This window comes from Pyrgilauda ruficollis, unplaced genomic scaffold (genome assembly GCF_017590135.1).
Source record: "Pyrgilauda ruficollis isolate IOZ18807 unplaced genomic scaffold, ASM1759013v1 scaffold57, whole genome shotgun sequence".
NCBI lineage: Eukaryota > Metazoa > Chordata > Aves > Passeriformes > Passeridae > Pyrgilauda > Pyrgilauda ruficollis.
Window position 1 is genome coordinate 40735 of NW_024527377.1, and position 24540 is coordinate 65274.

At 45.3% G+C, this 24540-nt stretch overlaps 2 protein-coding genes across 4 annotated transcripts in view; one reads left to right on the forward strand and one right to left on the reverse strand.

The window, feature by feature from the left end:
• On the reverse strand, nucleotides 1-9813 carry LOC121361365 (cyclin-I-like). Its single transcript, XM_041481996.1, has 9 exons — nucleotides 9618-9813; nucleotides 7720-7799; nucleotides 6436-6498; nucleotides 4180-4251; nucleotides 2954-3094; nucleotides 1700-1930; nucleotides 752-874; nucleotides 572-648; nucleotides 1-118 (listed from the first exon to the last, which is right to left on the reverse strand). Exons 1-9 carry the CDS (start codon nucleotides 9811-9813, stop codon nucleotides 1-3), a joined length of 1101 nt encoding a protein of 366 aa, XP_041337930.1.
• The window catches only part of KIF3A (kinesin family member 3A), a 19039-nt gene continuing 4275 nt past the window's right edge, over nucleotides 9777-24540 (forward strand). Inside the window, exons 1-15 of one of the 3 annotated variants that reach the window (XM_041481898.1) lie at nucleotides 9777-9829; nucleotides 11113-11395; nucleotides 12030-12174; nucleotides 12445-12529; nucleotides 13004-13109; nucleotides 13865-14004; nucleotides 14655-14852; nucleotides 15233-15407; nucleotides 16391-16480; nucleotides 18048-18119; nucleotides 19967-19975; nucleotides 21556-21712; nucleotides 22537-22717; nucleotides 22990-23100; nucleotides 23855-23980. In XM_041481898.1, the coding sequence (XP_041337832.1) occupies nucleotides 9824-9829; nucleotides 11113-11395; nucleotides 12030-12174; nucleotides 12445-12529; nucleotides 13004-13109; nucleotides 13865-14004; nucleotides 14655-14852; nucleotides 15233-15407; nucleotides 16391-16480; nucleotides 18048-18119; nucleotides 19967-19975; nucleotides 21556-21712; nucleotides 22537-22717; nucleotides 22990-23100; nucleotides 23855-23980 (1884 nt within the window). In that variant the 5' untranslated portion in view covers nucleotides 9777-9823. The remainder of the gene's footprint in view (nucleotides 9830-11112; nucleotides 11396-12029; nucleotides 12175-12444; nucleotides 12530-13003; nucleotides 13110-13864; nucleotides 14005-14654; nucleotides 14853-15232; nucleotides 15408-16390; nucleotides 16481-18047; nucleotides 18120-19966; nucleotides 19976-21555; nucleotides 21713-22536; nucleotides 22718-22989; nucleotides 23101-23854; nucleotides 23981-24540) is intronic. The other 2 variants (XM_041481899.1, XM_041481900.1) reach the window with 2 other exon arrangements.

Consider the following 24540-nt stretch of genomic DNA (forward strand, 5'->3'; position numbering starts at 1 on the left):
TCACTGCTGAATCAAAACCTTGGTTCCATCTGAGATCTCTTGCAGAGGCAGCAGTGGGGGCTGCCCATTCCTCGACAGCAGCTCCTGTTCAGCTCCCATGGGCCAAGCCAGATTAGCTCTAATGAGAGAACAATGGTATGAGCTGGATGAAAGGCTCAATCTGTCAAACTTCATCATGGCAGTTTTAAAAATAAACTCTGAGGCATTTGGTTCTCCATGAAGTTTGTAGCTGCCTGCCAACTGGATCCCTGGGTTGCAGGACTGTGACCAAGTCCCCCCCCTCCCCAGCTTTCTGTCTTTACATAATCTTAAAACTGAGGGGTACCACATACTGCTTAGGAAGGACATAACAAATAGACTGATAATACCAAGTGTCTTTGTCCTCTGAGAAGCACAGTGACACTTTTGCCCTGTTATTTTGGCTGTTCTGTTTGCTGGGACCTGCTGGTTCTGCAGGTGCTGCTTGCAAGGCAGTAATTCTCCACGAGTCCTTTTTGGGTGGCTGTAAGGGAGGACAGGAGCAGCTCAGTTGAGGGCACGAGCCTCCTGTGTTCATCCTCCCAGCACTCACCTCCCCATCCTCACTGTGCAGGAGTCTGAATCCATCACAGCACTCTTCAGTCTCAGTGGTTTGATCAGGAATTTGGGCTGTAGGTGTGAAAGGGGCTGAAACAGTCTGGCTTACAGCAACCCTCAACCTCCCTTGTTGGGAACTCTGCCATTCACAAGGGTGCTGGCAGGATAGCCTTGCCTTGGGATAGCCCTGCACAGCTTGGCTGATGGGATAGAAAATATTAACAGCATTGGGTGGCTGCAAGCACATTAACTCTAGATCCACAAGCTCTTTGCAGTGGATGAATTCAGTGCTGTTCACCTGTAAAGAAAGAGGCAGATTTATTGTAAGTTCTGCATAAATTACTTTATTGTCTGGCCACTGTTGCTGTCACTTTGTGATTAGGGGGAGGGCAGGGACAGGCTACATGCCTCAGTAGATGCATAGCAGCAATATGCTGTTGATCCTGATGGAAAACACGTATCCAGGAGCTCCTGATAACTACTCCTATAACTATGATTACCCCTTCTACTATACACAATGTGGGTAAGTGCTTCTTCTTTGCAGGAAACAAGGAGGGACAGCAGGAAACCAAGTTATTTCAGACAAATTCAAGACCTTAAAATGGGTGGATGGCAAGCTGATGGCCTGGGTCTTTAGCCTTCTAAGTGTGCTCTCTTAGAAGGCATGTGCTTTATGAAAATGGGGAAAAGCTTTTTTTTTTTAAAAAAAAAAGCTTGTCTTGAATCATTAGAAGTCAAGCTGATTGTATTTTTAGAGCTATGTGACTGTACCTATAAGTTTTCTCAGTGTTCAGAGGGAGGAAACTGGGCAGATTTCTAGGTGCTCTCAGATTCTCCCATCATGAGAGAATTTCTCCTGGCTCAAGATACAGGCTGCTATCTGTGGCCAAGAATTTGGAACCATCCCTTCCCTGCCAAAGGGATGTCCCTTTCCCCAGTCCCACCCCTGAACTGCACTTTTGTTCCCTTTTGTTAGCACCAGCAAGGTCTGCAGCAAAGGCAGGACAAGGACACAAGTCTCAGGAGCTGCTGAAATGCAATACTGGCTGTAAATACACATGGCTTTATTCTTAATCATGTCCTGCCTCCAGGATTTGTGACCAAAGGCCATTTTGCTTCCTACCTGTGCTTTTTTTAGCAGATCAATAATAACAGGAAACCAACCAGGAGTCTGCCTCTCCAGCTCCAAGGTGATGATCACCAAAACCAACGTGGAGCCCTTAAACTGCACAAGCTGGTGGCAGGCCATACAGTGCTGCAGCTGCTTGGTCAAGAGTGCAACGTGGAGGGAAGGATTCCTCTGAGGCAGTCTGGGTGGGAGATGGGGCCAGCTGGACATCACCATGGCATGGAACTGCAGAGAAGACAAAGTGTACATATATATATACTCACATATATATATGAAAAGAAAAGCAGAGGTTAGTGAAGTTTATGTTTTCATGTCATCACCCAGAAGTACAGATGAATTTCATCTCATATCAGGAAACTTGAAGGCTTCCCCCACCTTTTTTTTTGTGTTTTGTGTTCGTACTTGCCAATCATTGAACTGTTTTTTGAGGTGATAATGAATGTACGAGGTCTATGTTTCCTAATGGTTTCTGAGGTTTCTACATTATCCAAATTGCTGTCCAGGAGATTCAGTTCAGGACAGCAGCTCCAAATCCAGTAAAACCAGGAATACTGCACTCTGAATTCACCAAGGAAACAAGTACCTACGAAAGGCAGTTTTCACAATCAGCAGCCTAAAATGGCTTAATATTTGCACATAATCTTAAAATAGGGATCCAGGATATGTTCATATCACATGAATTTTGCCTTACTAGTACATGATCGTTTCTTGAAGACAAAGTTTAATTGTTTCTATTAAATCTTTAGTAACTGCAATGTGAACTAAGTGCCAGACCAAGGTAGTCTCATTGCATAAAAGAATAATTAGTGGGATGAAAAGGAAAATGTTTTAAGAAAAAACCTATGTGGGAAATGTAGCAAAACTGACAGCTTTGTATGTACAGTATTAATAGAAGGGAAATAGTTAGAATTATTTTTGCAGCTTGTATTTAAAAAAAAAATAAAGAAGGCATATGGTTGTGCATTATGAGAATCTTTTTAATGTCCCTTCAGTTCTCCTTTAAAGATGAGAGTAAATTTTTTTTAGCAAAATAGAAGGTTTTAAATAGTAGAAAATTTTAAAAAAATTTAAAAATATAATTATTGTAATATTCTTTAAAAGGCTTGAAGATAGGTAGGAATAGGTAGTTTGCCAAGAATCTTGGGAAGGATGTGTGGGTGGGTGTGTGTGTGCATCTGTGTTTTTTAGTCTTATTTGATAAGGAGTTTTTTCTTTCAAGAAAAAAACATTGCAAAACATAGTGCTTACAATGTTTAAGAAATCCATTGGTGTTTCTGTGTAAAGATCCCACTGAAGCTTACCCAGTAGAATTCTTTCCATTCTCAAGATCTCGGCTGGAGAGTGTTTACATCTGCTCTGCACCGCTAGCGTCTGCACTGATGGTATTACCTGTAAAAAAATTTTTAAAAATTAAAAAAAAAAAAATAAAGAAACCAACGTCCTCTACAGTACTGTGTGCTCTTCTCTGTATTGTGAAGGGATCTGACAAGTTTACACAAGTTTATGTTAAGCAGAATGCTCGTTCAGGCGATCTCATCCTAGCTACCTCCCATCCTCACTGAAGAGTGGTCCCTGCTCAGCCCAGGGCAGCTGCTGCAGACCCAGCCCACAGCAAGAATGATGCCATGAGCCTCCCCAGTGGGGCATCAGTGAGGCACCTGCCCTGCTATCACTAGTTTTCAGAGGAGGCTTCCTGTCAGCCTGTTTCACAAGGTCTGCTGTGGTTGTCTTGTTTCCTGTGGTCATTGACACATTATTCTTTGTAGCTGAGAGGAAAACAATAACATCAGTGTAACACCACCTAAGAGAGGCTGTGAAGAACATTTCACTGCCACAGTGGCTGTTTGAGGAGATGTGTATGTCTGACTCCAGCTCCTGGCTTTCCTCTTCTTTTGCAAAGCAGAAGAAGAAAAGAGGAATGCAATCTGAAATGCTTTTAGCTAATGCTTGTAAATGCCTGCAGAAGTCTATCACTGCATTTTGCCATAAGAACTATCCTGTGTAATTTCTCACTGGTTGCTGATTTAACTTTCTCATCTTGAGGTGCAGACATGAGTCAGTTCCTCACAGGGTTCAGAAACCAGTTTTGGCTCCAAGCAAACTCATCTATTTAAATCTTCCTCTGAAGAGCGTCTGCTCTTCACACCTGCTGTGCCCTCCCAGGAGCTACAGCACAGGAATTACAGCCCTCTGATGGGCATCTTGACTGTCCCCTCAGACTGCTCTACTGTGAGCCATGGATTCTGAAAAGAGAAGAGAGGTTTGGGGACAGGACAGAAACACATCCATGACATAAACAAAAACAAAAGGTCACAATTCTTTGGAGCAACAGTGAAACAGGACTGAAAATGCTACTCTCACTTCTTTAGAACTACTTAGGGTAAACACATTAACACTTTTTCATTATGTCCAAGTTGTTGAAAGACCTGGAAACATGAACAACTTTTAGTGTGTTTAAAATGAAACATACAGACCTCATCTTCATTGGTTTTTGCTGCAAGGACAAGGCAGGAAATTGCAATGCACTGCAGATATTTTAATTGGGCCTGAAGGGAGAAGAAGAAAACACTGAGTAAAGAAGATAAGAGTCCTGTGGGAAATAATTGTCATTCATACATACATAAGTTTCAAACTTTCATTTAAGTTACAGTTGCTTCTGAATTAGTTTAGCTACAGAAGCTGGAAATAGAACAAGGAAATTCAAAGTGAAGCAGAATAAATCCTCTTATAGGTGCCATTTTTATTCATGTCTCTGACAACTTTTAGACTCTGCAACATCACAGTATTTACACTGCAATGTTGCTCCTCATTTCAGATATTGGTTCAGGTTGGACTTCAGGAAGAATTTCTTCATGGAAAGGGTTATTAAATATTGCAACAGGCTGCCAAGGGAGGTGGGAGAGTCAGCATCCCTGGGGGTGTTCAAGAAACAACTAGATGTGGCACTTAGTACTGTGGTTTAGTTGATAGGGTGGTGATCACTCAAATGTTGGACTTGATCTTAGAGGCATTTTCCAACCTTAATGATTCTGTGATTCTATATGCTAAATAGAATGGGGAGCTGCAAGGCTCAGCTCAACTCCTACCTTTGCTGTAGCTTCAGTGACAGAAAAGCTCAGCCCCACAGTTTAATTAAAAACAGTAGTCTAAAACACAGAATATTAAAAGTGATAATGTGAACAATTTCTGTTTAGCAGAGAAAACCAGATGAGTTCTTTGTACCTACCACAGCAGTTGGACTAAGTTCACACAAACAATTCTATTGAGGTCAGTGGAACCTCATCAAACACTCAAGTTCATATGTGTGTATATATATATATATTTGCTTAATGGCCTTCCCCAGCAATGACCCTGACTGCTCCCTAAATCTGCTGCCAAACATCATCCCTGCTTTGTGTATAAACTGATTACATGCTCCTTATATTCCCAGTCAGTAATCTAGCCAGGGAAAAGCTGACAGAGATTTTTACTTTTCCTGATGCCAACAGCCCGTTGAAGATTCTGGTGGCTAAGGTGAACATTTATGGGTAAAACTGGAACTGGGATCTGATTTCTGCTATCCAGAGAACTGCTTTTTTGTAACCTGACAGAGAGATATCTGTGCCCCGAGGGGAAGGAAAAGTTAGAAGAAAAATACAGTTACTGCTTTGATGATTTTGTTAACATATCTCCAAAGGAAGACTCAAATCTTTTTAAGTGCTCTAATTAGCATTTTAGATGGCTGGAGGCTTGAAATTAAGGAAGTTGTCAGCTGTGTCCACAGAGGGAGGGCAAGGGCACGTTTTGGAGCAGTTTAAAGCACATGTTCCACTCAGCCAGCCTCAACAGAGAAACTGGAGTCAGGAGTAGGTTTTGATTTACTCTACAAGAGTTTTAACAGCCCTTGGATTTGCTGAGTGTTGGGACCAGAGCCAGGTTTGTGACTCCCCAAAGGTACATGGCAAAATGTACTGAGTTTTCTTTCTTATATCTTATTCGAAGCTGCATTCAGGTGAAAGGGAGGACCGTGGCTGCCGTGAGAATAGCACCCAGGAGCCATGGAACACACCTGGGCATTGTAGGAGATGAAAAAAGGCCAAGCAGCTACACAGAACAGACAGGACTAAACACCAACTTGTTTAATACTACTCATCCCATTATCTGTTTCACTATTTTGCTTAATTTGGTAGTAAAAATGCTGGATAAAAGTAGTATTTATAGACTATTGCAAAGAAGAGACAAGGCTGTTAAGGCACTCCTGTGCATCCTTCCATGGTTCTGCTGCACTTACAGAAGCAGCCAAGTGAAACTGTTTTGCATTGTACACAGAGGCCATGGAGTCTTGTAGCTTCCTAAGGCAGCTTGGAATGGGGCTGGGTTTCTGTTAGGCCTCAGTGAATTCCATCTTCTCCCACCTTAACAGATGGAATTCACAGATAGTGCTGAACACAATTAATATGTCAAATTTATGGTTTTATTATCAATTGGCTGCTCTACCATGTTATCCCAAACTATTTCACATTTCCCAAAACTACTTTTCTGACTGAGTCAGAGCAAAATTCAAAGCCCCTGGTTTATACAAAGCATCAATAAAATGCAAAATGGGATAAATACAGACCCTCCTGCCCCTCCATTCCTTAAGCCTAGCCCATGAGGGATATCTTTTGCATTCAGGTGAATCAGATGGCATGACCAGCACTGCATCTTTGCAGGGTCCTTTAGGGAATTCCAAAGAGGACAGGGGAGGATACCTTCATGGTGAGATTCTGGAAAACTGGCACTTTCCAAATCCTGGCCTCTCTGGCTAAGGCATTTTCCAGGGGAAAAAAAAAAAAAAAAAAAAAAAAAAAAAAAAAAAAAGGCAAGTCATGAGCTCTCTATATGTCCAGGACACTTCATGGCAGCTGTTTGAGTCAGTTTCCTGATGAGAGCCACTGACAAAAAGAAACAAAATTATAAAACAACATCCCAGCTCCTTGTACTAAGGATGACTTCCTCTTTTGATGCCTTTCCAGTGCTGAGAACTGAGGAGCAGCCACAGCACTTGTTTGTTTGCAGACAGAGCAATTCTGATATGCATTTTCCCTGAAAATTCCTGATGAAAGAAAACATGTCAGATGGCTGAACGACAACACAGTCCAGCTTCTTCACTGCTAGGCTGTGTAATGGCTAGAGAAACCTTGGGTCAAGCAGTCCAGATTAGTCCATTTATCCTGTTTCACACATTTGGTTCTCCATTTGCTGAGCTATTACTCTGCAACCTGTCATCACCTGATTTCAAGTTTCTGGCAAATAGAGGCTTATGGTTTCCACAAAAAGGCTCAAAGTTGACTGTTCTTAGGAGGTTTATGAGTTCCCAATTAAAAGTTTTCCTCAGAGCAGTTTAATCTTTGGAGATACCACTTTGGAAATCCCACTCTCCAGACTAAGGGCAGTATTTACAGGAAATAAACATCTCTGAATCATATCAGTACCAAGTGAATGAGAACATCCAGCCTGAAACTACTTCAAGGCTTACATTTTGGTGTCTCTTTAACAACAGAAAAGAGATGTTACTAGATATAAAATTCCTGCTTTTCTTTCCAAGGAGTGGTGAATGTGGGCTTCCTCACAGTTTTTTTCTGGAAGCTCACACCATTATCTCTGTAGTTCCATTAAAAAACCCAAAGTGACGTGAATCCTCTGGAAACTGTTCTGCATTTCTAATGAGGTTTCCCTGAAAGCAGGAACCACATATGACTAACTTCGGCTGCCACTGGATGTCAGAGCATCCAAAGCCGGACCATTTCACAGAGGGGGAGCTGGCAATGATTTATCTGACCAGTTTGATGCATGGAGAAGTTTACTCTGGTGTAGCTGGGGGGAAATAATAATTAAAATCTCGCCCTCTGGCTAATTTCGACTGTCCTTGAGAACGCCACCGAGCAGCTCCCGCACCGCCAGCGCTCAGACAGCCCCTCCAGCCCTGCAGAGCGCCCGGGCGGCGATGGGGACCCCGTCCTGTCCCGTCCCGTCCTGTCCCGTCCCGTCCCTACCCGCCTGGCCGGGTACCGGGCACGGGGCTCGGCTCCGCGGCGGGGCCGGCCCGGGAGGGCGGCGGAGAGCGGGGCGATACCTGCGGGGAGCAGCCCCAGGCCCTGGCCCCTCCGCCGGGATCCTCGGTGGCGATCTCCGGGCACGGCTCGGCTGGAGCGCCCAGCTCGTGTCGCGGGGTCCGCGCGGTCTCGGCCCCTGTGGCTCTGTCCTGCCTGTCCAGAGATCGTTGTGCCAGGCAAAGCGGGATCCCGATGAAATTCTGCCACGTGATAAACGCTGTAACCTTCAGCACAGCCCCTAAATCTGCTTGCTCCCTCTCTGGCACCAGTTATTGCCTTGACGATGGGCTGTCCCTTCTCTTCGACGTGGCCCGCTCCAAAACACGCATTTGCTGGATCCACACAATCCCAGCACCTGCCAGGACCTATTTTCCTTCCAGTCACAGGAAGTATCTTTTCTCTCTGTTTTCATTGAGCGTATGCACTCTTGTTCCCTCCCAGGGCTGGACCCCTCTGCCAGCATCCGTGTTTTCACCCCAGGTTTTCTTCCACCCAGGATCTCTCCATGTCTCAAAGCCACTCTCAGCTTTCCCCTCAGATCCTGGACTCCTTTGTTTTCCTCCTGCAGCATTTTCTGTGGGAAGCTGGTTCCAATATTTTATGTTAAACCTTTTCTCATTCCTCAGCTTTGCCTGCCTACACATGACTCTGTTGTCTCACCAGCCCCTTGGGCTATACATTTTCTGGTGCTAAATTGTTAGTCCATGAATCTGTGGGTGCAGCACAACTCTGACTAACACCGCGGCAGTGTGTGAAGAGCAAAGAGACTTTGCTGAATAGCTGGTCTTAAGGTTCCTGACTCACCTGATTGCACACACCTGGGGCTGGGGAATGGCCCTGTCCTGTCATCACCTGTGCGCCCGGCCCTGGGATACACCGGTCAGTTTGCTGGGGGAGATCTGCCAGGTGCAGATCAGCTCTGTCCACATTCCTGCTGCTGCTTACATCCCTCTGGCAAAAATACAGCACAACCGAGGCACAGCCCTTGGTTTGTGTCTGTGCCTGGTGCTTGGTGCTGGGGATCCCAGGCCCCAGTGGTGCACAGCAAAGGCAGCGAGGGGAGGAGTGGGACTGGAGCAATGCTCTGTGACCTGCCAGCAGGATTTGGGTGTGCAGGAATAGCTCGGGGGAAGAGAGACAAGTGTGATCCAGGGCATCAGGTACTGGGGAAACTATTCCTGGACCTCTCCTGTTCAGTAAAATTGTCTTTGACTCTTAAGGACATAGATTATGAAAGGACAAAGTCAGATTGCTGGAATGATCTAATCTAATTCGTTTAAGTAACTGACACGTGGATAATGTGATGTTGAAATGCTGCAAGTAGGAGAGGAGCAGATGATGCTGTGGAGGATCCCAGCAGTAGGCTGTGAAACTTTACACTAAATGACAAATAACCTGGGAATGTGCTTCATTAGTGCAGGACTAACTGATTTATGTGCCACTTGGACTGTATTGCTTGTTTATATTTAAGTTATTCTGCAGTCCCTCTATTTCATCAGCAATTCAAAACATTACAGTCAGGAAAAGAAGGAGATGGATATTCTTCATCGTGTGGAGAACAGGTTGGGGCTTGCAGCCCTATCAGAGACCCAGAGCCCCCTTAGACCCCCTAGAGCCCTTCCAGAGCAGTGGAGCCTTGTCAAGTTACAGTCAGGAAAAAGAGATGGATATTCTTCATCGTGTGGAGAACAGGTTGGGGCTTGCAGCCCTATCAGAGACCCAGAGCCCCCTTAGACCCCCTAGAGCCCTTCCAGAGCAGTGGAGCCTTGTCAAAGCTCTGGAGCTCTTCCAGAGCTCTGGAGCACTGTCAGACCCCTCACAGCCCGGTCACCCCTCACAGCCCGTCGGGCCCCGGCCCGCCGCTCCGCCGCCGCCATTGGTTGAGCTCCCTTCGGCCCCGCCTCCCCCCGCCTGCCATTGGTTGCGCGGGCACCGCAGCGCGCGGGGGCTGGCCGCGGGGCGGGGCGCGCGCAGGCGCAGTGCTGTTATTGTTCCGCCGTGCCAGCGCCTGGCCCGGGCTGCCGCGGCCGCCATCGCTATCGCCATGCCGGTGAGGCGCGGGGGGGACGCGGGGTGTGGCCCCCGGGCCCGTCCGGGCACTGCGCACCTCTGCCCGCCGCGCCCGGGGCTGGCAGAGCCCGTCGGCTCCGTTCCCATGTGCGCGCGGGAGCCGCAGGGCGGGCGGTGCCTGTCAGGCCGAGCGGGGCGGGGGTGACGAGGGGCTGCGGGTGGTGCCAGGCCCCGCAGAGGCGGCGGCACCTTGGCAGCGAGGAGTGGCGGTCCGGGCTTCCCGGAGGGTATCGACCCATATTCCGGGGGCTCGTGGAGACGCCGAGTCCCGGTCTTGGTTTTTGGCGGCGCCTCGTGTGCTTCCCTCCCCCGCCCGAGTGGGGCTGAGCCGCTCTCTGCGTTCAGCAGCACGGCAAAAGCCGCTGCTGAGGCCTGGGAGGAATCGGGGCAGGTGGCAGCTGGAGGGAGAGGCGCTTGGAAAGGGTTTGTTTCGGCTTGACATGAAGTGTAGCTGCTCTAGGAGCAGTTAGACGCTGAGCTGCAGCACCTCTAGCCCACGGGAGTGTCTCTTAACTAGATTCATCAGCCGTGCTTCAAAATTTGTTTTGGTAACTACATAAAAGAAAATGAATGTGAGGTTTTATAATGCAACATTCAGGTGTTCTAAACTTAAGCATGTATACTGGGTGTTGTAATTAAGATGAATTCCCTTCAGCCAGCACTCCCTGGTATCTGGTTGTGTGCTCTGTGAGGTTGGAGAGTGTATAGTCAGTGTTACTGAAGAAGAATGTCATGGCTGCACCGAATTCCAGCAAACTTTTTGCAGGTTGCAAGGTGAAATTGTTTCTTGAAAAAATTCTTGTGAATGTGAAATGCTCAATGTTTACTTATTCAGTGTCCATGTTGGCCAACCAACAAAGATCCCATTGCCTGGATAAGTGTGTTGTTCTCTCCGCTGTAATCATAAACCAGTCCTGGTTTTAAGTCCCCAAGTTCATGATCCTCTGGAGACGTAGCTGCCCAAGCTGATTCAACAGTGCTTGGACACACAGTAGTTTTATAGTGGGAGATGGCAGGGGTAGATTGGCTATTAGGAAGAAATTCTTCCCTGTGAGGGTGGTGAGGTCATGGCATGGGTTGTCCAGAGCAGCTGTGGTTGTCTCATCCCTGGAAGTGTTCAAGGCCAGGCTGGAGCAACCTGCTCCAGTGGAAGGTGTTTCTGTCCGTGGGGGTGGAACTGGGTTTCTTGCACCCCAAACCTTTCTGTGATTCTGTGTTAACACTAGTGTTACAGCCTGTGTATTTTTGTTTAAATAATTACAGATTAACAAGCCTGAGAAGCCGGACAAGCCGGAAAGCTGTGACAATGTCAAGGTGGTTGTTCGCTGCCGGCCTCTCAATGACCGGGAGAAAGCTACAGGCTACAAAATGGCAGTGAATGTGGATGAGATGAGGGGAACTATAACTGTGCATAAAACAGACTCATCCAATGAGCCTCCTAAGACATTCACATTTGACACAGTGTTTGGACCAGAGAGTAAACAGCTGGATGTCTATAATTTAACAGCAAGACCTATTATAGATTCTGTCCTAGAGGGATACAATGGTAAGTCCCTTGTTGTAAGGGAAGGATCTTATCCTCTCTCCTATTCTTTGCTTTGATAAAATTCCTGCTGATCTTGTTTAAGGGAGTTTCACCTTCTGAGGGCTGTAGCCTCAGATCATTTCTGTTGTGGCTTCTAACTTAAAATAGCCTGAAGGCACTTGCTGTTCTGAGTTGTACCCACTGCTGTCGTTAAGAGTGGTAGATGGGTGATGAAGGAGATTCCTCTGAGGTCAGTTAGCTGCATGTTGTTATCCTTTATCTTCTCTTTGCAAGAGATATGCACTGATGTCATTATCAGAATTCTCGGTGGCTCTTCACTGTACGATTTCAGTACCCAGTGGAACTGAAGTGTAGTAGCATCTCATGCTTTAGGCACTCTGCAATTTTAAAACAAGCTGACTTTTTATTAGACATCTTGCAGGCTGGATTAAGCAGCAGATAGGTCGTGTTTGCCCAGCATTTCTGTTACTTCAGCCTTGTATTCCAGTAGCTACTGGAGTGAGTGGAAAATTTCAACTCCGTGAAAATAGAGGTGTTTGGTGCTATCAGGCTAAGAAGGGATGAAGTAAATCTGCAGTTAGAGTTTAGAGAAGACTCAACTTCCTAAAGTTTGTTGTTTTGTCTTATCCTTCAGGTACTATTTTTGCATATGGGCAGACTGGAACAGGCAAAACCTTCACCATGGAAGGGGTCCGAGCAGTTCCTGAGCTCAGAGGCATCATTCCCAATTCCTTTGCCCATATATTTGGTCACATTGCCAAGGCAGAGGGGGATACAAGGTAAAGGCCTTCCCTTGACTGCTTCTGTTTTTGTTTTTGGCTTGTTCTTTTTTTTTTTAATGTGAGTCCATGTGTAGCAGGAGCCTGACCTTGACAATGACGACAGAAATGGTACTTCTCCCAAGATGAAAGTTTCCTACTTAGATAGTTCTTAGATAGGGGCAGCAGGACTGTGTTGGTATTTCAGTGTTTTCTTTGCACTCTGTGGCTGTGTTTGTGGGACTTCAGCAAATGTTTTGCTAAGTGAACTACCCAGCTGTTCATCTGCAGGTTTTTAGTTCGTGTCTCTTACCTGGAAATTTACAATGAGGAAGTGCGGGACCTGCTGGGAAAGGACCAGACACAGAGGTTAGAGGTGAGCCTCCTCTTCTGAATGTGGTGTTTGTTTTGAATCAGAGCAATATTCTGTTTTAAAGTTCAGAGAAGCACTTGCAGGGAAGTGGGAGGTTGGGCTCCTCAGCAGTCCTCTTTCCTTTGCGATGCAGTACCTGGATGTCACTGCTGGATTCTTTAAATTTCTTTCACTTGGTCAGTTGCACAAATTGGCTGTTCCACCTGAGGCAGTTTCATACCTGCAGTTCTACCCCAAAGGCCCCTCAGCAGTCCTGAGAATTGGAGTTTGGCATTTAAAATTATGTCTTTACAGAGAGAAAACTGTAGCGTATTGTCATTCATGAGTCTTTATTCCTTATCTGCTCTGATTCTAAGTGGAGTGTTTTATGTGCAAGCCAGAAAATGGAGGAGTAAACCACTGTACTGTTACAGTATCACTGGAATTGCTGTGGGGGGGTCTCCTAGGGATGCTCAGTCTGAACTGTTTCTCTCTTAGGTGAAAGAGAGACCTGATGTGGGAGTTTATATCAAAGACCTTTCAGCTTATGTTGTAAACAATGCAGATGATATGGACAGAATCATGACTCTGGGCCACAAGAACCGTACGTAGCCTTGTTGTGGGCAGGTTTATAGCTCAGACAGAGTAAAGGTCTGGTTGCCAGACCACAGTAGGAGGTCCTAGTGCTGTTGCTGGGAAGAGTGTTTGGCTGAACAGAACAAAAAAGGTATCTCCTCCCAAGCCTCTTTTGTGCAGGGCCAGGTAAAGAAGGCTGTGCTTCCCACGTCAGCCAGTGCCAGTGGGGATCAGCAAAGGGAGGATGCAATGAGGGCAGTCAGTGTTGTCAGAACTGCTTGTGTGTCTCTTGGTCCTTTTTCCACTTCAGTTCTGATCAGGGTGAACATCAGCCCTGTGCTGTGAGTGGGAGATAATTTATGCACTGAAAGACTTCTTAGTTAAACTCAGATTATTTAGTGACTTAAAGTTCTGATTCCTGTTCCCCTTGGCATGGATTGCTGGGTTCTTATTTCCCAAAATACATCTGTTTTCAAGGATCTGCTATGAACACCTTAAGCTATTGATCTTTAAACAGATGAGGACAGTTGCTGGTCTTGAAAGTTTGTGGTTGACTTAGAGCTATAGCAGGCTGCAGGACCTTCTGCTAGTCCAGGCTGGAAGTGTACTGCAACTTCAGTGCCCAAGAACAGACTTTGCTGCTGAATCTGAGCATCCCTGTGCCATCTTCTGGAATACAGGGTTGGGTGAAGAGGTGGGAATGAGTTTCCTCTGAGAGCAGGAAGAGTTAGAAGAAGATGTGATTAATTCTGAAGACATCACTGCTTTTTTCTCTATTAAAAGGTTCTGTTGGTGCCACAAACATGAACGAGCACAGCTCTCGCTCGCACGCCATCTTCACTATCACCATTGAGTGCAGTGAGAAGGGCGTCGATGGCAACATGCACGTGCGCATGGGCAAGCTGCACCTCGTTGATCTTGCTGTGAGTAGGACCAGCCAGGTCTTTCCAAGACATTTGGTTTGGGTTGTTGAGGTTTTGTCAGAGGATTGTGACCATGTTGTTCATCACTTGCAGGTTCCTTCCCTCAGTGTCACACTTTGAACCAATGTAATTGTGCTGGTAAAACATGGCTTTAGCCTGAGATTTACGCTGAGGTACCTTTCCTTGGGAAAGATGCAGAAAAACTGAGACTAAGGGCATTCAACTTATTTATATGGTGTGTGCATAGGATGCTCTATGAAACTCTCTCGAATAATTGCAGTGTTGCTGTTTGCTCTTTCTCTGCTGACAGGAAGGGCCGTGGATGGCAGTTGGCAGCTCCAGCTGGGGTGCCTTTTAACTGCTGACTGACTTCCCATAATGTTTTTGTTCCTGGGGAGGAGAATCTCCATTTTCCCAGCTGCATTGCTTTGAGCAATCCAGAATTTGCTGGCACTGAAAGCTTCTGTTTAAGACTTGTGTGACTTGTCCCTTTAACAATGTCTGAGATACTTAGCCAGGTTCTCTAATAATGGATGAAGTGGTTAGTGACATGGCTGCCAGCAAAATTTCACATGTAGCTGATTCTGTTTGGAGGGGAGATGTATTAGAGGATCTGGATTATTACCTCCTGCTTCGTGTTCCCTTTGCAGGGTTCTGAAAGACAGACAAAAACTGGAGCCACAGGGCAGAGACTGAAGGAAGCCACCAAGATCAACCTCTCCCTCTCCACACTGGGCAATGTTATCTCTGCACTGGTGGATGGCAAGAGCACCCACGTGCCCTACCGTAACTCCAAACTCACACGGCTGCTGCAGGACTCCCTGGGGGGCAACTCCAAAACCATGATGGTAAGCTAAGAGATGCCCTTTCCAGTTCCTGCTATTGGGCTGCATTTTTGCAGGGGTAGCATGGTGACTTGAACAGTCTGGCACTTACCTCACTAATCCTAAGCTGTTTGCAGCTTAGAGAACCTTCTGTGTGCATCTCTTTCTATCTTTTCTCTGCCTCTATATAGATGAGGCTCTAAACACGGCACACTCGTACGTACATGCGTGAGATCAAACAAAACCTGTGCTTGGGTAGTCAAAAGTGGCTTCAGTGTAGAAGCAGCAGGAAAGCTTGGGAAAGAGTAGCAGTGTGAGACTGTCAAAGCTGGGGTTGCATTATGCAGTGCCTTGTGCTGGGCTCTCACACTGTCCTGCAGTAACATGGTCTCCACGTGTTGCAGTGTGCAAATATTGGACCAGCAGACTACAACTATGATGAGACCATCAGCACTCTCAGGTATGCAAACAGAGCCAAGAACATAAAGAACAAGGCCAGGATTAATGAGGATCCCAAGGATGCTATGCTCCGCCAGTTCCAAAAAGAAATTGAAGAGCTTAAGAAAAAACTGGAAGAAGGTGAGACTCTCCTTCCCCCTTGTGTTCCTCTCTGCACGATGCTTGTTCTGTTTGAATGGCAACATTCTTTGCTACTTGAGGTTGGCTGCTGGTGGAGGTCCATGTTCTGGTTTTGTTTGCCCTTCTGGATGCCAGGGGAGGTGTCTGAGGCTGCTCGTGGGGGTCCAGCTTTCCCACTAGGTGGCACTTGGCACTAGGGTGAGTGGTGGCCTCTGGGCTGGAATCAGTGTGCCCAGGTTTTACTGGGTTTCCCTAGCAAGCACAACTGACATGGTATAGGGAAATAAACTGAACTGTAACAACAGATCACACTTCTTCTCTGGCTGGGGAGGAGGGATGCATTTATCAGCAGGAAAATTGTACCAAATTTGTAGAGCTGGAGCTGGGTTTCTAAACACTGTAGAGCAACAAGAAGCCTCGTTAAGCCGTGTAACTTCATATTCTCATGTCTCTTATTAGTCCATAATATGGAGTGACCCTGCTAGAGGGATGCTTGCTAAACAGTGACCAGATGTCACAACATCTCTCTCCAGAGATACTCACAGAACAGCTGTAGCAGTAACTCCAGCATGACTTGCTGTTTGTTGTCTGCCCCATTCAGGAGAAGCAGGAAGTGGTCAGTATTGCTTCTTTTTCTTTCCTCTGAGATGGAAGTGTGAGGTGGAAGAGAAGGTATGGTAGAATCCTGCTAGGGAAACTTCATAGCTTCAGCTGTGCAAAGATACTCTATTTTCCATAAAAAGTAGCCTCTTGAGCTTTAATACATACCCACTGACATCACAGCATTCAGTTGCTTATCTTGATTGTCCTTAAGTTTCCTGAGCCATGGCAAGCTGTCTGCTTTTGCAACAGTTAAGGACTTCTGCAACTACTCGTAAGCTGATGTCAGGCGCTGCTGTATTTGGATGAATGCTGCTGTCAGAATAACAAGCTGATATGAGGTGAAGGAAAGCTTTTGATAAAAGCACACTCTTTTCTTCTAGGGGAAGAGATCTCTGGTTCTGAAACCAGCGATTCTGAAGAGGAGGATGAAGATGGGGAGATTGGAGAGGAGAAGCGGAAGAAACGGCGGGGTAAGACAGTAGAGATCCCTGTCAGTGCCACCAGCCTCCTCTTACCCACAGGCTGGTGTAGGAAGTGTAGCCAGAGCCAGGCAGGGCCAAGAGGAATTGTAGAGATGCCCTATGCCGCTGCAATTATCATGCCTCTCCTAGAAATGAAGCCCTTTGGTGCCATCTGTGCAGATGGACAGCTCCAAACCTGTGTAGTACCTGCTTCCACTTGGGTAGCTGTGCTTGTCGTGACATCATCCTTTGTGGTGGCTCCCGGGGTGCCGCAATTTGGCTGCGTATGGCTTGTGGTGGTGTGGAACTTCCCCTGCTTACAGAGGTGGGAGGAAGAAAACACCAAAGATCATTTGTAGGCAGGTGTGGTTTTTATAGCCATGGGTATGATTGGAGGGGAATTTTGGCTGTGGTTTAGGCAAAGGATTCATCTGTCTTAAGAGATCTTCAGTAACTGACTCTACTGATGTCCTATTTTATGTTGATAGAGGGAAAACTTGACCTTTGGTGGGGGTGTCTTTGTGCTAACTGAAAAGTTTAATGGGAGCTGCACATGCGTTTTTTGGGAACCGTCTGAAAATCCCATGGTGGAGTTTCCTTTGTCCCACATCAGTGTTAAATTGCTGTGTATAATCTAAACTCCAGGGAATGTTGCTGAACCTGGAACACCATGGGATGCTGTGGCTTCTTGGGAGCTTGCCTTCTCCTAGAACCCTGCTGATAATTCATCGTTGATAGTAGAGAAAGTGCCCAAGCCCGGTGCTAATCCCAATTTCCAGCTTCTCTCCTAAACTCATTTTGACATTCCAACTGCCTTCCTGTCCTGAAGCACCCACTGTGAAAGCATTTGTGCTTTTAGGTGTACTCTTTTCATTTTGGTGTCTGTCCAAATAGTCATAAATTACTTTTGCCATGCCTTTGGTGATAGTTGTAACAAGTTCATTTTTCACCTTTTGGTTATTTCTAGAAGTGGAAAGCTTGACCACTGTCTCCAAATGTCCTGCCCAAATCTCCTCCCAAGAGGAGACCACCTTCAAAGTGCTGCTTGGAAGGAGTAGAGGGTGAATAACTGACTTATTCAACTCCCAGACAAGTTACTCTAGTTAAGTTCCCTAAGGGAGCTGCTTCACAGGGGTACACACTGACTGTCCCTGTGTAAGCTGATTCTGCCTTCCAGAGTGAGAAGTGCACATTGCCATGTGTGTAAGACTGGAAAGGATTCATGGTCACTGAATCCTCTGCTATGGCAGATATCCACAGCCTTCTCCACTATGATCTGGTGTTCTCTGCTGGTGTTGCTTGAAATGGAAGCTGCCTTGGCATGTTGTTTTAAGCTGTAGTCTGATTAAGATGGGTTTTAACTGAAATGTCTTTCTGAGCATGCAGTTTTGTGCTGGGAAATGGTGGCTTTGCAAGCTGAGTCTGGGAGGGATCCTGTCAAGTGCTTCCAGATGGGAACTTGTGCTTTTTTGATCTAGGTTGCTGGCTCTTCTGGGTTTCTTTCCTTTAGAACTAACTTCCCATCTGCATGTTTCTTCCTCTGGGTTTTTCTGTGGGACGCATTTCTGTTTTCCAGGCAGTAGCAGCAGCAGTAGTTCAGACTCCACATGCTCTGTCATAGAGAAACCTCTGGATAAGTCCTTCACTAGTGAGTGGGAGCTCTTAAGTCCTTTAAGCTTTGGCCTTTCCATAATCTGCACACTCTGTTTTGCAATGTTGCACTCTTCCCTGCTTTGTCTGTTGGAAAGATAAACCTCAGGCTGTAACTCTGCTAAAGCATGCCTTTCCTTTGCTGCTTCCATGCTTGAAACAATTACTCAATGTGCACGTTGTTAGCCAGATAAGTGAAAGAATAGGAAACAATGCTTGAGCACGATTTAAAGGTAATTGAGAAATAATAGGTTAAAAAAATCCAGTTTGCAGCTTGTGTTAAATGCGCCTTTTAAAATACAGGGGAAAAAACTGAGCTAATTTTTTAATGGGAATTGCTACAATATGAATTCATGAAAAGGACTGCTAGATATGTATTCTATATTATACTGGACTCTGCCTTCTCAAAATTAGTCTTGGAGAACAGTCAAACAGCATGAGGTTTATACTAGCAAATAAAATGTGGCAATGCTTGGTCGATTGGCTTTATTTTTGCAGATACTTTAAAAAATATCCTTGGTGGTTGGGGTTTAAGTGCCCCATAATACTGACTTCTTGATCTCTGTGAGACTTAGTTCAGAGGAGCAGGAGATGCAGGTTTTGGTCTAGTAGTAAGGAAGGTCTGGGCTGCTCCTGGGCAGAGAGGTCACTGTGCCTGTAAAAACTTACAGTCAGTGAGGACTGAGGAAACAAATCACATCTTGGGACTTGGCTTGTGGGGACTTCACCTGGTGTTGTTTTTATCCTGGAGTCCACTCTTCTCCCTGTGTGGAGAGACCCTGGAAAGTATTGCTGTGTAGTTCACTCACCTTACAGTAGTGATATTAGTGGAAAGCCTCAGCTCAGAGAATGGTGGTAGCAGGGTTAGAGGGAACACAACCCAGGAGAGACCTTTGGTGGATCATGACTGTAGTCTGGGAATTCCAATTGCTTCAATCCTCCTCCTTTAAAGCTTGCTTGGAACCTGTTTTATTTGGATGAGGACAGTTAATAGCAAACTGCTGATGTGTCAGCAGGTGGATGAGTCCATCTCCTGCAGGTTTGGAGACAGCTCTGTAAGGGGAAGTTGTGCTGGGCTTTTGGCAATTGGGATAAGTGTAGCTTTTTGTAGTTTGGGATATTAACTGTCCTCTAGTGTGACCCTTCTGCATGTGGTGTCTTTCATTATCCCTTTCCTATCCTGCCTTTTTTGTTGCACTTGCTTGAATAACCAAAAGTGGCTCTATACCTCTATGGAAGCACCAGTTACTGCAAATTAACCTACTAATCCCCTGTGTGATTAAATGGAGGAATCTTGTGTTGAGACTCCCTGTGTGCAACTGTCTTGTATCTTGCAAAGAATTGGCTTGGAAATCTTGGTTAAAACTTAGAACATGTATTCTGGATGCTAATATTTTACAGGTAATATAACAGAATTAGCTCTCTTGAGTGTGGGGAGCATTAAGTTTGTTAATTGAAGGAGAAATCCATCCCCTTTAACTGTTTCTTAGGTCATGATCCTTGCAGCTGGCTCCTAATGTTGTGTTTAGATCCAGCATTGCACTGAATGGGCAGAAGAATGCAAGAGTGAGCTGAAGATTGTCCTGGATTTGCAAAGCACTCTGAAGCACAGACACGTTCTCTGCTTTAGCATAACATGATGCATTAGTGTTTGCTTTAATAGAGGGGTTCTTAGTTATGATTCTCATATTTTCTACCCTAGAAACATGAATATAAAATTTGTTGTTTGTTCTGGTGCTGATGATCTTTGTCCAAAATGATCAAAGCAATAACATTTTCTCTCCTCCTCTTTTTATGTGTTTGCTGCCTCTCTGCGATTTGCTTTCTACTTCTTCTTAATGCAAGATCAAGCAGGTTGGTGTAATTGATTTTCACCTCCTTACATTTGCAAAGCTTGTAAAAGGATCTTACAACTTGCTTCACTTCACCTTTTTCTCCTAAACTGAGAATATGTAGGTCTATGTCCTAATAGTAAGAAGCCTTTATCTGGCTTATCTCATATGATGAGCTCTGTATAGCACTTCCAGAAAGCTTCTTACTCAGAGACTAATTAGTGAGAGATTTTTGTACCACAAGCCCAGAAAGAAGTGCTCATTATCTGATTCTGAAGTGTAGCAGATGGCAGTGAAGATGTTTGCTGTACTGGTGAAGTCCTTGCCTTGTAACAAAAGTAATTAAAGCTGTTGTGCACATGAAGAACTATGTATGCAGATGTGAGAATATGTTCATGCATGTTTACATATGCAGTACACTTTGATGGAGTGTTTATGTGCATAATGTATATATGATTATAAAGAAAATACATCTATATAAATGAAGCTGAGTATCTTGAAGACTGGAGGAGGAGAAGCCTTTTACTGAACAGCTTCCTTGAGTGTGTTCTGACTGTGTGCATTATGTCACTGTGAAAACAGTCAGATGGCAGTCAGTGGCTCCTGTTAATTTCAAGTGCAGCTGGATTCTACAGGGTGGGGTTTTTTCATGTCTGGAAAAGCAAAACAAGAAAATTATGGATTCACTTGTGAATAAATGGATATTTAGGAGTTGTAGATTTGAGGAAATGCATTCTTATTCCACATAACCCCCCAGGATCTCTATGTTCACCTGTCTTGGACACTCCTGGGATTGCAATGAAAGTTGGCTCAAGACTTGCAGAGTCTGGCTTTCTAGAGCAGCAACCTCACACTTCGTTTCAAATTTGGAGTGTTTGGGACCAAATCTTGAGGTCAGTGGGTTCAGTGAGTTGCTCTGGCCACTGCCTTGGTAGCCCCACAAGACCTGGACCTGGAGTGCTGCTGTGGTAGTTCTGTTGTAAAGACACAGCTGATAAAGCCAGAGCCAACCTCGATACTTTCAAATCTGTGGGTAGTCACTGTTACATAGAGCAAATACCATCAAGAAGTTTCTTTAGTTGCCTGGTTTTCATAGGGCCGTTCTGATTTTTCTCTTATTTCCATAGTAGTGTTTTCTTAAAAATATCTACAGGCTCACAGAACAGGTAAGCTTGTAAGGAGAGCAGTGAATGAGTGGAATGGTAGAGATGCTAATCTGAAATTTGAGTATGTAACTCTTGGTAGCTGAGCTCTTGTAGCTGTAGTCAGGGCAGTCTTGTATTTTCCTTTCTGTGGCCTGATCTGCATTGTTAGAACATCAGGGTTTCCAGATTGGGCTTCTCTGCAAGCAGTGTTCCTTCTCCAGTGTTGTTTGTATGTTTTAGATTTTGGGGGCATTAGGTTGCAGTGATAGTTACACAATTAAGTAGGGGCTGGTGACAACTGGCCAGTGTTAAAACGGATTTGCCCATTTTGAGGCTGATACCTAATGAAATTTTTGTTAATTCCAAGTATTGAATCTGAACTTGGAAAAAAATGCTGTGATACAGAGGTTGTTTTACTTTGCAGTGAACTAACTTGTTTTCCCCATATCTCTCAAAGGCAAAAAGAAAGTTTCACCTGATAAGATGGTAGAGATGCAAGCAAAGATTGAAGAAGAGAGAAAAGCTCTTGAAACTAAGCTTGATATGGAAGAAGAAGAAAGAAATAAAGCCAGAGCTGAACTGGAGAAGAGAGAAAAAGATTTGCTCAAAGCTCAGTGAGTACCATGCTCTGAGCAGTTTGTGTGGTTGTGTGGGTTGTTCCTTCCTTAATCATACAAATATCTGGAGATGCATGGTAAGGTGCCTGTCAAACTTTGTAGAAAGTGAACATCACCCCTTGCTATTGTCAGGGTGAAAGAGGAGCTATTCTGCTTTGAGAGTGTAGAGTATATGGGAAAGACACACTTTTATCCTTTTGTCACTCTTTTCTTAACTTTACTTAGTTGTGCAAGATAGCCTAGAAACATAAATTAATCTCCCAAGAGCTGTGAGGGGCAGCAGTACTGTTCTGTAGCAGGCCAGGTTTCCTACAGCACAGTCACTAGCATGTAATTTTGGGTGTAAGGGTGCTCTGTTCTGAAGCCAGAAAGCTGCTAAAGTCACACTACCCTATGCAAACAGATTGCTCCAGCAGCAGCCAGCATTCCTGGTTTGCACTTCAGCAGCTGCCTTGATCTCTGTTCACTCCCCTCTATTTCAGCAGCTGCCTCTGGGCATTGCTGTGCTGGCAGGGCCCTTTTGGGCAGAGGGTGCCTTGAGTAGCTGGTGATGTCGCTGTGTGCTTGCAGCCCCTCACAGAGGTGACTTGCAGTGGGAGGCACTCCTTTGCTGACCTGGTTTTAGTTGAGAGAAAATGGTGGGAGCTGGAGCTTGGGGAATTTGCTGTTTCACTTGCACTGCCTCACCCCCACTTAAGCCCTCAGCAGCAGGACAAGTTTTTCCAGCCCTGTGAGTTCTGTCTGGGCTATAAAACCAAGCTGGACCTGATGCCTGCTGAGCATGGTAGGACAGGAAGTCTCACACCTACCTGTCTGTCTAGGCAAGAGCACCAGTCCCTGCTGGAGAAACTCTCTGCATTAGAGAAGAAGGTGATTGTGGGAGGAGTGGACTTGCTGGCAAAAGCAGAGGAGCAAGAGAAGCTTTTAGAAGAATCAAACATGGAACTGGAGGAACGAAGGAAGAGAGCAGAGCAGCTTCGCAAGGAGCTCGAGGAGAAGGAGGTGGGGTTATCTGCTGTGGCTGTCTGCAAACAGCAATGGCAGGGCACACCAGGATGTGTTACCCTGCTCTGGAAGCACTTCAGGAACCACCCCTCCACAGGTCACTTACTGACTGTGCAGCCCCTGCAGGTCTGAGCCAGCCTGGCTCAGCCAGGGCTCTGTACTCCTGGCAAAAGCTTTGTTTGTTTGAGTAGATTTTCCTCTTGTTCATGCTGTTGCAGAGAGTTTCTGTGATTGTTAATGTGTGTGTCTGTGCTAAATGTTGTCCACAGCAAGAACGCTTGGACATCGAGGAGAAGTACACCAACCTCCAGGAGGAAGCACAAGGGAAAACCAAGAAACTGAAGAAAGTTTGGACCATGCTTATGGCTGCGAAGTCAGAGGTTAGTATCTAAAGCCAGTGATCCTGGGAGGCACTAGAGGTGGGAAGAGTAAGCCATCAGCTTTGTAATGCTGGAAAATGTGCTGTATGTTTAGAAATGTCTTTCTGTAATGTCATTTTCACTCACGTAATTCAAAAATACTAAGAGTACTTTTGGGGCTTTAGAACAGTGTGTTGCAGAGCTTTTCCCCAGGCCAGGCTGAGAAGGGTTATGTGTGAGACCCTAAGATATCAAGAACTTCAAGGAAAACCACTGGTTATTTCTGAAATAAAATGCAAGTTGCTTGTTGGCAGCCCCATGTCCTGCTTTGCTGCAGCCCAAAGGCTTCTCTGCTCTGAGCTGCCTGTCCTTTAGGACTGATGCCCTTGTTACCTCATCCTCAGTCACTGGATCAGTGTATCTGTGGCTGGTAGCTGGAGTTCCTGTTTCATAAAAAATGCATTTGGTCCCTGGGATCAGAGATTTTCCTTGAAACCTTGCCAGTGATGCAACTTGTCTCATGCTCTTCATCTAGACATAGCTGAATCAGCTTGGATTGGCAGAAGGCCAGTTTTGGGTTTATGAAACTGAGAACTTAATGTTGTTTTCAGCCATCTCTGAGCTGAAATGTTTCAGACGATTTATCTTTCAGAGATATTCTGGTATTAATAACCAGAGTTTGCTTTTGTTTTCCAAAAACCTCATACAGACAGAAGAGGCTGCTGCCATGTCTTAGATAAGTCTAATGCCTCTCAAATGCCTGTTTTGTTTTCAGATGGCAGATCTACAGCAAGAGCATCAGAGAGAGATTGAAGGGTTGCTGGAAAACATTCGGCAGCTGAGCAGGGAGCTTCGTCTTCAGATTCTCATCATAGACAACTTCATTCCTCAGGACTACCAGGTGAAGGCGAAGCACCTGAGCCTGAGGCAGGAGTTGTGCTGTGCTAATTTCAGTTCTCTTGCAGGATATTTTCCTAAAGGCTTATAAAAATAAGAAAACCACATTGACCACATAGTTAACTGTTAAATTCACTGTGTGCCCATGCAGTGGGTCTATTCAAAATCTTTTTTTTTCCACTACCTTGAAGTTGTGCTTGCTAATGTCTGATACTAACACAAAGACTGGATTTTTAAATCTTTGACGTTCTTTGTGACTCCAGTATACAGAAAATTCACAATGACATTAAATATAATGCACACTGTTTAATGTGAAAAGGGAAATTCTTTTTATAGTTTTCATTTTGTCCATATTACAGTGTTTGCTTACTGCTGTCTTGATGATGTTGGTGTAATGGAAACCACATGCTTTAGGGGACTCTCCAGTACATACAGTATTTTTCTCTTCTGTAGACTTCAGAGTATAAATGGTGTGGGGGGGTTTTTGCATGGGATGTAGCTGTCCTGATAGGAACGACTTGTAAGGGATCAAAACTCTTCTTAAGCAGCTTGTCCAGGCCTTAG

Bases quoted from the DNA above. Each gene is read 5' to 3' on its own strand.
- LOC121361365 (XM_041481996.1), bottom strand. From the start codon at position 9,813: ATGGCGGCCGCGGCAGCCCGGGCCAGGCGCTGGCACGGCGGAACAATA. The intron at 1,931-2,953 runs GTAAGCACTATG...TCTTCTCTGCAG, and splicing joins CAATGGATTTCTTAAACATT to TTCCATGCCATGGTGATGTC. The intron at 119-571 runs GTGAGTGCTGGG...TTCTCTCATTAG, and splicing joins TGCACAGTGAGGATGGGGAG to AGCTAATCTGGCTTGGCCCA.